At 43.2% G+C, this 10,480-nt stretch overlaps 1 protein-coding gene across 2 annotated transcripts in view; it reads left to right on the plus strand.

Moving 5' to 3' along the window:
- The window catches only part of LOC132021379 (charged multivesicular body protein 3), a 98,470-nt gene extending 92,220 nt beyond the window's left edge, over window positions 1–6,250 (plus strand). For both annotated transcript variants that reach the window (XM_059405654.1, XM_059405652.1), the window contains 3 exons: window positions 1,119–1,240; window positions 4,414–4,528; window positions 5,649–6,250. In XM_059405654.1, coding sequence (XP_059261637.1) covers window positions 1,119–1,240; window positions 4,414–4,528; window positions 5,649–5,794 — 383 coding nt within the window. In that variant the 3' untranslated portion in view covers window positions 5,795–6,250. The remainder of the gene's footprint in view (window positions 1–1,118; window positions 1,241–4,413; window positions 4,529–5,648) is intronic.
- Window positions 6,251–10,480: the final 4,230 nt, after the last annotated feature.

Genomic DNA, 10,480 nt, shown 5'->3' on the forward strand with positions numbered 1-10,480 from the left:
ATGTCCATAATCCGACCCCCTTCTCCCAAACCCCCTCCCCCCAGCAATCCTCAGTTTGTTTTGTGAGATTAAGAGTCACTTATGGTTTGTCTCCCTCCCAATCCCATCTTGTTTCATTTATTCTTCTCCTACCCAGTTAAGCCCCCATGTTGCATCACCACTTCCTCATATCAGGGAGATCATTTTTGTATCATTGTAATGGCATATATAATTTATTATTTCTGCCATACAGATTCTTGGTATTTCTGCTGTAATCTTAATAAATAGATCAGTATTTTACTTCTTCATGCTCATGTGAAGGGGATGAAGTATTCTCCAACTAGCAAGCTTCCTTGCTCCTTCGGAAGAATCTTAAAATTGTATGTTAGTCATTTCCGCAGTCACTCATTTCCTTGCCTCTTGTCTTCCCTTAGATGTGAAAGCAGTTGTTGAACATCTCAGAACTTTAAGTCTCATGAAAGTCCAGAACAGATTTGGAGGGGTGCGAAATCTTTATTTGGACACATTTCAGATGTATGTGTGGCCAGGGGGCAGGGCAGAGGGATGATCAGCTGCTATGTTTGTGATTTCTTAGATAGAATATATAGAATGGATATGATCAGACTACCAGAAATGTTTCCTTAACAAGGAACAGTAACCACCATATTGTGACACATAGACTCACTATGGATCTTGTCCTTATTTCTCTGATTTTCCTGAGGACCAGTGACAGGTCTCTCTCAGAGCAGCTGCTGTCCATTGGCTGGTGTATGAGGAACACCGGTTGGGTAGCCTAAAGTGTTGAATTTTTTAGTGTGGCTGTTCTCCTGTAGGTGACTTGTCTTGGGTATCAGCAGTCATTCCTAGCTGACTTCTTCCTTAAAGATCAGGTGCATGCCTTCAGGCCACTCTCTAGTCTATGTGCATGCTTAGAGAATGTGTACCTGTTGTAGCCAAAGTCACATACAATTCGGAAAAGTCAATCTCTGGGTCAGCTAGCAGAGTAATGTAGTCTGTATGTTCGTAACTAGCTTTGGGAGTCCACCTGTTGCTGTTCTATTAGAATACCTTATAACTGTTAATCTTTGTACCAGTCCTGTGTCACATTCTGTTAAGCAATCCTGTTACTTTTCCCCCAGCGGTTTTGCGAGTGGCTGGTTCCTTGCAGAAGAGCACAGAAGTGATGAAGGCCATGCAGAGTCTCGTGAAGATCCCAGAAATCCAGGGCACCATGAGGGAGCTGTCCAAAGAGATGATGAAGGTGACTGGGGCCACTCCTGCATCCCATTCCTAGCAGTCACTCCCAGCGGATGGTAGGGGGCTAGGACCAGGAGTGGGCAGGAATGGATAGATCACTGTTGCCAGGTGGAAAGGATTTTGAAGACAGAGGAGCAGCTCTTAACGCTGGTTGAAACTCTTTGAGTTGACCATGGCAGAGGCTGGGTCGTATTGCCAGTGTCCCAGGATCAAGGCCTAAAAAAGGACTTCTACGGGTGGCCTTCAGACAGGGACAAGGCTCAGGAAAACATTGTTACTGAGCCCCCCGCCAGCCAGCGGTATATCATACATGTGGTCCTAGAGAGTCCTCCTAGTGATCCTGTGAGGAAGCTTTTTTTTTTTTTTACCCCATTTTACACAGGAGGAAATCAAGTTTTCAGATTGCCAGGTAATTTACCTAAGTGACTTTGGTAGTAATGACAGATCTGGGGTTGGAGCACACACGTCTGACCTTATTGCCTGAGCTGTGTCACAAGTGGTGATAGTAAGTTCCTCAGACAGATGTGTTTCTCACTTTGGACTTGTGACCTGAGCCCCAAAATTGGATACCTCAGATTCTTATATATTAGCTTATGTAGAAAAATTTCTTTTTTCTTCCTTGGGAATTGCATTTATGAATTGAAATCTGTGCAAAGCTCTAGGGCATGGGAGAGAGGAACGGGAGAAAATTGATGGAATGACAACATATAATAATGCCCAGAACCCAGGTCTTTGGAACCAGAAGTGCTTGGGCAGTAGTAGGGAGGAGGAAATGGGGTCAGGAGTGTGTGTCCTTTCAAAGTGGTGTGTGGATCTTTTTTCCCAAGTTGTGATGACTGTCCATGTAGAACTGGATAAAAAGTTCTACAGAGAAGTCTTAGAATGACTTCAGGCCACTCATTCTAACTTACATAGCCACCAGGATCAGAGGGGAAGCCCCTTTTAGAATCTGGGGTCTTTTCCACAATGGTCCCTCCCCCCCCTTTTTTTTTTAAAGATTTTATTTGTTGAGAGAGATACACAGCGAGAGAGGGAACAAAGCAGTGGGAGTGGTAGAGGGAGAAGCAGGCCTCCCGTTGAGCAGGAAGCCCGATGTGGGGCTCAATCTCGGGACCCTGGAGTCATTACCTGAGCCTGAGCTGAAGGCAGACGCGTAACAACTGAGCCACCCAGGCGCCCTTCACAAGGGTTTCTGAATGCTGAAAGTAATACAGTAATGCAGACCTGCATGTGATACCCGTTCTAGGCTCCATCCTCAAGTACAAACTGAAGCCTCTGGTAGGGGCCCAGCTCCTTTAGGGCAGGAAACGTGATGTTAGTCATCCCGTTTGTTCCCAGACCCTGGCCTGTTGTGTGGCACAGAGCAGGCACTTGACGAATGGTTGCAGATAGAATAAGTGGATAAATGACTGAATGACGTCTGCCTCCGGGATGTGGAAGGCTGTTACAGTCAGGACTCCAGTAGGCTCTCTCAGCCGGTTATGGAGCACGTCCTGAACCTCCGGCACGGTAGCCTCCAACACCAAGCTGACATCCATTCCTTCACGTCACAGGGCTCCACCTGTGCATTTGTTGATTTGTTCATTTAGGTTGGGAGGAAGGGATCTGAGAATGGGTAGAACACGGTTATTAGTCTGATTCATGTCAGTAAGAATGGTCTGGCAGGAGAAAGGGCTTGCTTCACATCTGCTGTTATCGGCATGGTCCATGAGCACACACCGTGCCCTGCCAATGCCAGGGAGCCAGGGCAAGAGCTGCCACAAGGGACACTCTGCTCCATGAGTCTGGATCAAGGTACAAAGCAAAGGGGCTCAGCTCTTGCAAATGGCAAAGGAATTAGGATTTTTCTGTCTGGCCACTTCTCAGAAGCCTAAACCCGTACTTTCCTTCTGCTTCTCATCCCTTCCTATGTCTTCTGCCCGGGGATACCAGGGGCCTCTTTCTTTTTTTTTTTTAAAGATTTTATTTATTTATTTGACAGACAGAGATCACAAGCAGGCAGAGAGGCAGACAGAGAGAGAGGAGGAAGCAGGCTCCCTGCTGAGCAGAGAGTCCGACGCGGGGCTCGATCCCAGGACCCTGGGATCATGACCTGAGCCGAAGGCAGAGGCTTTAACCCACTGAGCCACCCAGGCGCCCCCCAGGGGCCTCTTTCATTAGAGGATGCTCTTAGGACCTTTTGCTTCAAAACCAAACAAAAAACAGTAGGGTCTCACTTGGGAGCCGAGGACACTGCTCGGCAAGGAAGGCTGTGGGTCCATTTTGTGTTGGGCAGTGCTCAAGAATGGTTTTCTTTTGCCTGGTGGTGGTGCCGTGCTACCTCGAGAACAAAGGAGGCTGAGTGATTGGTTTCAGGCTGCCAGACATGAGGCTTCCAGTAGAGTCTGGGAGTGACCTTGTTGAGTCCAGAAACCTTGTCTTATTGATTCTCTCAGGAATGGAGTCAGTCTTTAGTGAACCAATTGATCCTTGCCAGACTCCCCTTGGACTGGCCTGTACCAGCAGCTGTAACCTAGACACGCTGAAGTACTCTTTATGCCTCTTCAGGGTTCCATGGAACCCTGCTCTACTCTTAGTACATGTTATCATAGAGTCTATGAAGACTCCACTCCATTTTCTTTTGTTTTTGTTTTAAGATTTTATTTATTTGACAGAGAGATTGAGGGAGAGCATAAGCAGGGGCTGGGGCAGTGGCAGATGAAGAGGGAGAGGGAGAAGCATGCTCCCCAGTGAGCAGAGAGCCCAATGCCAGGCTCAGTCTCAGGACCCTGGGATCAGGACTTGAGCCCAAGGCAGACGCTTAACCAACTGAACCACCCAGGCGGTGCCCCAGGGCACATGCTTCCTGAGAGAGCTCAGAGCACACTCATTTTCAGCAGGTTCTTCCCAAGTCTGTCTAATTACAGTCTGGGTTACTACGAGGCTCTGCTGAGAGAGGCCCCCCACTCCCAGCCCTGGTGCTGAATATGGAGAACAGTTTCCCTGAGGCCTTTGCCTTTTTTCGGAGAGGGAGAGAGCATCGTTTTTTTCCGGTGGCCATCTGTCTTGGTGTTAGCCCTCAGAAGGGTGGTCTGGACTTGGGGACACTAGAGCTTGGGTGGAACTGGACCCACAGAGGAGTCCCTGGGGACCAGATTGACCTATTGAGGGAAATGATGTGATTTTTTCTGTCTTCAGGCTGGTATCATAGAAGAAATGTTAGAGGACACTTTTGAAAGCATGGATGATCAGGAAGAAATGGAAGAAGCAGCAGAAATGGAAATTGATAAAATTCTTTTTGAAATCACAGCAGGTATGGCCTCGAGATTCTTCCTCTTTCTCTCCTCCTGTGGTCCTTCTTGCAGCCACTAAGTTATCTAGTAGGCCTATCTTATGTCTACACGTTTTAGATTATAAAATTAGTATTTGAAAAAGAAGCACAATATCCATAACCATCTTTTTAAAAATGCCAAGATTTTTTTTTTTTTTAAATTCCTAGAGTTTTCAAGTGGTAAGGAGAAACAGTGCTCTCACAACACTGCCATTGGGAGCTTAAGTTGGTAAGACTTTCTTGAAAGCAGTTTGGCAGTAGCTGTCAAAAGCCCTGGACCTAACAAATTGATTTCCAGGAGTTTATTCTATAATTAAGGATGTGAATGAAAGATATAAATTCAAGGATGTCTATAGGAGCATTATTTATCATACTGAAAACTTTGAAACCAGTTAAGTGCCTAATAATAGAGTATTGGTTAAACTGTATTGTATCTGTTTGAATGGAATACTTTATAGCTGTGGTAATGCAGAAATGCATTCACTGACATGGAAAGATGTTCACAGTACAATGTGTGAGAAAAGTCTTGTTTATTTTGATACATACTCTGGTGTGAAAAACACGCCTATAGAAGAAGTCTGGAAAGGGAATAAACAAAAATAGTAGTTATCTCCGAAAGATTGTTAATGAGGTTTTAAACTTCATTTTTACTTCTGGATTTTGGAACTTAGGTTTAATAAAAAATTGGTGACATTTAATTTTTATGTTTTAAAATTATTTCTTTCTTTCTTTTGAAATTGTTGGGAGAAAGACTAGTTGCTCCAGGAAAACATTTTTGTGGAGGTTTAGAAACCATTTAGCTTGACTGAGAGGCATTTAACATCTTCATGAATCTTGAAAATTAAGTATTTGGTGTTTAGGATTTTAAACCAAGAGTGTCAGAACCAAAATTCTAAAACTCAGAATCCTCAGTTATTGTAACCTTGGTCTCCTGACAAGCTGGTGTTTACATGTTTGTCATAGTGAGCAAAACCCCATGCAAACAGCTCACTCATTGCCCCTTTTCTGTTTCTTGCTGGCCTCATCCAGGCATGAAAGGCGGAGAGGATGAGGGACCACCTTAACAGGATACTTGGTTAATTCATTTGCTATTTCTCTTCAGGGGCATTGGGCAAAGCACCTAGTAAAGTGACCGACGCCCTTCCAGAGCCAGAACCTCCAGGAGCCATGGCAGCATCAGAAGACGAGGAGGAGGAGGAGGAGGCCCTGGAGGCCATGCAGTCCCGGCTGGCCACACTCCGCAGCTAGGGGCCGCCCCGCCGGGCCCTCGCGCTCCTTCCCTGCCCGCCTGCCAGGAGCCGGCACACTCCTCTGAAGCGGCCACCATTTTATGTGTCTCTTGCACTACACCTCTGAACGAGCACTGCGTTCTGAGAAGGTTCTCTGCTCATATCTCTCCATCTTTGCCGAGGTTTTGGGATCTCAACGGGTTTGTCCTTGAGAGGCGGGGTTATAAATGCATTTTCACGGGTATACATAGAGTATCTTTTGGGGGGGGGGGCAAAGGAATCGGTCTTCTCGCAGTGCATCATCTTCAGGAATATAGACAGAAGTTTCTTTTGGAGGAAAGGGCAAAGGAATCTGTCTCTCCAGAAGCACTTCGGAAATTAGAATTGATTGCCTGAATGTTGAGAACTCTTATCTTTTTTGTCCCTAAAACACTATATAAAGTGGATTTTAATAAATTTCTGCATTAACACTTGGTCTCATCGTAGATTGTCATGTGCAGTCAATTTTCAAGGTGTTTGCAGTCTCAAATTATATGTTGACCTTGGAAAGAGAGGAGGTGCTATAGCCAGTCGTATGGGACGTGGGAACTCAGCACGAGAGGCTTCTGCTCCGAGGATGCTATTCCCCAGCCTTCACAGATGTGGTGTGGAGCCACACTTCTGCTTTCTGTCATCTGTTTAACCAAAAGGATCCTCAAGAAGGGTAACTCCTTGTCCTGTTGGCTGGATGTGTGTACTGTGTCCTGACAGGTGTGTGTATGTAGGTTTCATTGCCCTCCTTCCCAGGGCAAGCTGGACCCAGAACAGACAGCTGTGAGAGCAGGATTCTCTCATTCTCCAATCGCTTTTCTCTGCTGTTGCTGCGGCTGTTCAGCTCACTTGGGTAAATACCAAGGAGCACAGTTGCTGGATCACTGGTAAGACTGTCTCTTTTCTAAGAAACTGCCAAACTGGCTTCCAAAGTGGCTGTACCGTTCTGCTTTCCCACCAGCCACGACTCGGTTCCTAATCCTCACATCCTTGGGAGTAGTTGATGTTATCATTGTTTTGGATCTTGACCATTCTAACAGGTATGTAGTAGTATCTCACTGTTGTTTTAATTTGCAATTCCCTATGCAAATTATGATGCTGGAACATTTTTTCATATGCTTTTTTTTTGGTCATCTGTGTATCTTTCCTGGTGAGGTGTTTAGGCCTTTTGCCCATTTTTAATTGAGTGGTTCATTTTCATATTGTTGAGTTTGAAGAGTCCTTTGCATACTTTGGTAACACTCCTTTCTCACATGTGTCTTTTATTTTGAATATTTTCTCCCACCTGTGGCTTGTCTTCTCACTCCTTCCTATTGTCTTTCACAGACCAGTTTCAAATTTAAATGAAATCCAGCTTCCCAATGATTTCTTTCATGATCATGCCTTTGGTGTTAGATCTTATGTCATGGTCATACCCATGGTCTTCTATGTTCTCTTCAGGGAATTTTGTGTTTTGCATTTAGGTCTTGACCCATTTTGATTTAATTCTTGTGAAGTGTGTAAGGTCTGTGCGTATATTCTTTTTTTGCATGTGGGATGTCCAGTTCCAGCATGATTTGCTGGAAAGACAATCTTTGCTGCATTGTATTGTCCTTACTCCTTTTTCAAAGATCAAAAGATCAGTTGACTGTACTTATGTGGGCCTGTTTCAGGCTCTCGGTTCTGTTCCATTGATGTGTCTGCCTCCTTTCACCAATACCACCCTGTCTTAATTGCTGTATCTTTATAGTAAGTCTTGAAGTCAGATAGCATCAGTCCCTCAACTTTGTTCATCAGTATTGTGTTGGCTATTCTGGGTCTTTTGCCTCTTCATATAAATTTTAGAATTCACTTGTCAGTATCCACAAACTAACTTGCTGTGATTTCAATTGGGATTGCTTTGAATCTGTAAATCAACTTGAGAAGAACAGACATATTGACAGGATATAGTTTCACGATTGCATTTATCTGGCTAGTTTATTCAGATAATGGAATTAAGGGATGCTCATAATCCCTGAACATTTTTGTCTTATGTGGATAATCAAAATTTATTCAGGTGGATGGATGGACAGAATATTTATAGTCACTCTTCCAACCATTCAAATAAAATGATCTAAATGTAGGGTTGGTTTGTTTTCATTGTTTGAAGAAGCCCCGTTTCTCCATTCCTGCTTTCAGGTTAAGGAAAGAGCATTGTTGGCTTATTACCATGTCATATAGTCCATTTTCCCTCCATATTCTTTTGGGCATCATTGGAAACAAGGGCTAACACAGTAAGATACTGCCCTGGCCCTGGAAGGTCCACAATCTGGGAAAGGAAATAATGGTGTAAATACCTCTACTACAGTTCTCCTCTGTCCTCAGCCTCTCAACATAGGGCCAGCACCAGCTAACACTCTCTCCGCCCCAACTACAGACTGAATCTACTTGATGGCCTAAAAAAAACCCAATAATAATGTCAAGAGTACTCAGAATAGTATCTCATACCACCAATCCATTTGTTTTGTTTTATTTGGAAATATAGCTTATCTAAAAATAATCATCCAGCTTGTGGTGATCACCCACCATTTCCCTCTAGACAGGTTGTTACCGCCCTTTCCTCATCCCTCCCCATTCTCCCCATATCGCCATGCCTTCCTGAGCACTTCCCACTTGTATAGCTCACATGACTGTAGGCCTTCTTGTCATATATTTCCTTGTCTGTCTCAGAACTTCTTAAAAGAAAGGGTTATGACTCATATTTATTCCTAAATAATAGTAGCCATGCCTGCCTCTGACCTTTTCCTGCCACCCAACCCCTAGCTGAAGAACTAGGACTTTTCTTGTCCTACTGTAGTGACACAGACGTTCTTCAAATGCTGATTATCAATAGGAAAGGCTCTTATATGAAATAAATGGGAAATTTTGGGTTCAAATAAACAAAAAGCAGGTTTCTATACAACTTTTCAGAGCCTTTCATATGCTTTTCCCAAATTTATTCAAAACAGGTTTTCTTTGAGATGCAAGAAACATTTCTTTAGCCACCGAAACCTTTGCAGAAGTGCAGATCTAAACCACAGTAGGAAAATAACTTTTTAAGCTAATGAATTTCTCTTCATATATTAATTATAGTTTTAAAAAATATATAGTGTAACATCAGCAAAATGGTGTAGATAGCTCTGTATACCCATTCCTCCAGAGGAACATTTTAAAAAGTACCAGAAACTTTGGGAACCAGCTTTGTCAGAACTGGAAAGCAAGAGTTTGCCTCAACCAAGTGAACACTGTATTAAGAAAAAAGCAACTTAAAAACAGTATGAAAGCCTTGTGGCGTTTTACTTGCTCTTGCCAAATCCCTCTCCCAGCTTGGCTTGGGAGAGTCTTGAAGATAGGAGCTCACTTTCTATAGGACTCTGGTCCCTAGTTCCAGTGAAAGAGAGTATATATACTTAAGTCACAAATTACCTGTTTGTCTGAAACCTGTGGGCCATCATGAAGGGCTAACACAAGGTGCTCATCTCTGGTTTGCCTATCTTGTAACTTACTCAGGGAGGAAAAGCAGTAAGCACTGCTTGAAAACATGTTAAGGAAACAATTTTTAAAAAGTGAAACCTTCACCTGGGGCAGCATGTTACAGTTGAGACATACAATAGCTTGCTTAAAACCTAGGAGGAAAAGCCAAGGAGAGCATTTCTTTGGGATATTAGGACATTCAAAAGCATGTAGAAAACAACATGCATGTCCAGCACAGGAAATATCAGAAAAGATCTGAGAAGACCCCAGACTTTCACCACTGGCTGATCTACAGGCTTGGTGCAAATAGGAACTGAAGGCTGAGACAGAATAGTCAATAATCTGGCTGTTAAGCATGTCCAAGCACAGGGCCAGTCCATAAAGACTGGGACAGGTGTCTGTTTTTTAAGGTCCTGGTGTTCAAAGAGATCTCTGTCAAAATACTGACTGACCACAGCAAAGCCTTCAGTTAAGAAGTACAAATCCTGGGGAAGGGGAAGACCATGATTTCCAGAATTACTCTTGCATATTCAGATGTGCAGTTTTCAACAATAATAATCACAAAGCATACAAAGAAAGTGGAAAGTATGGCCCCTTCAAAAGAAAAAATTAAATTAATAGAAACCATCCTCAAAGAAGCCCAGACATTGCACTTCCTAGACAAAAACTTTAAACCAACTGCCTTAAATATACTCCAAAGGTAAAAAACAAACAAAAAAAGAGTAAGACAATGAATTAAGACAGTATTTAAAAGGAAACCACATGGATATTCTGGACCTGAAGAGTACAAAAATTAAAGTGCAAAAATACATTAAAGGTGTTTAACAGCAGATTTGCATAGGCAGAAGAAAGAATTGGTGACTCTGATGATAGAACAGCTGAAATCCAGTTTGAGAAGGAAAAAGAAAAGTGAACAGCCTGACGGACTTGTGAGACTCTCGAGCTCATATGCATTATGGGAGTTCTAAGAGAAGAGACTAATGAACAAAAACAATATTTAAAGAAATAATGGCTAAAAACATTTCATATGAAATATATGAATCTACACATCCAAGAAATCTCGACAAATTCCAAACAGAATTAAGGGATCCACACTGAGACACCATAGTCAAGTTGTAGAACAGTAGAGACAATAATGAAAGCAGTAGAAGAGAAACAACTCATGTACAAGGGGAGCCTCAGTAAGATTAACTAATTTTTCATC

This window comes from Mustela nigripes, chromosome 7, assembly GCF_022355385.1.
Source record: "Mustela nigripes isolate SB6536 chromosome 7, MUSNIG.SB6536, whole genome shotgun sequence".
NCBI lineage: Eukaryota > Metazoa > Chordata > Mammalia > Carnivora > Mustelidae > Mustela > Mustela nigripes.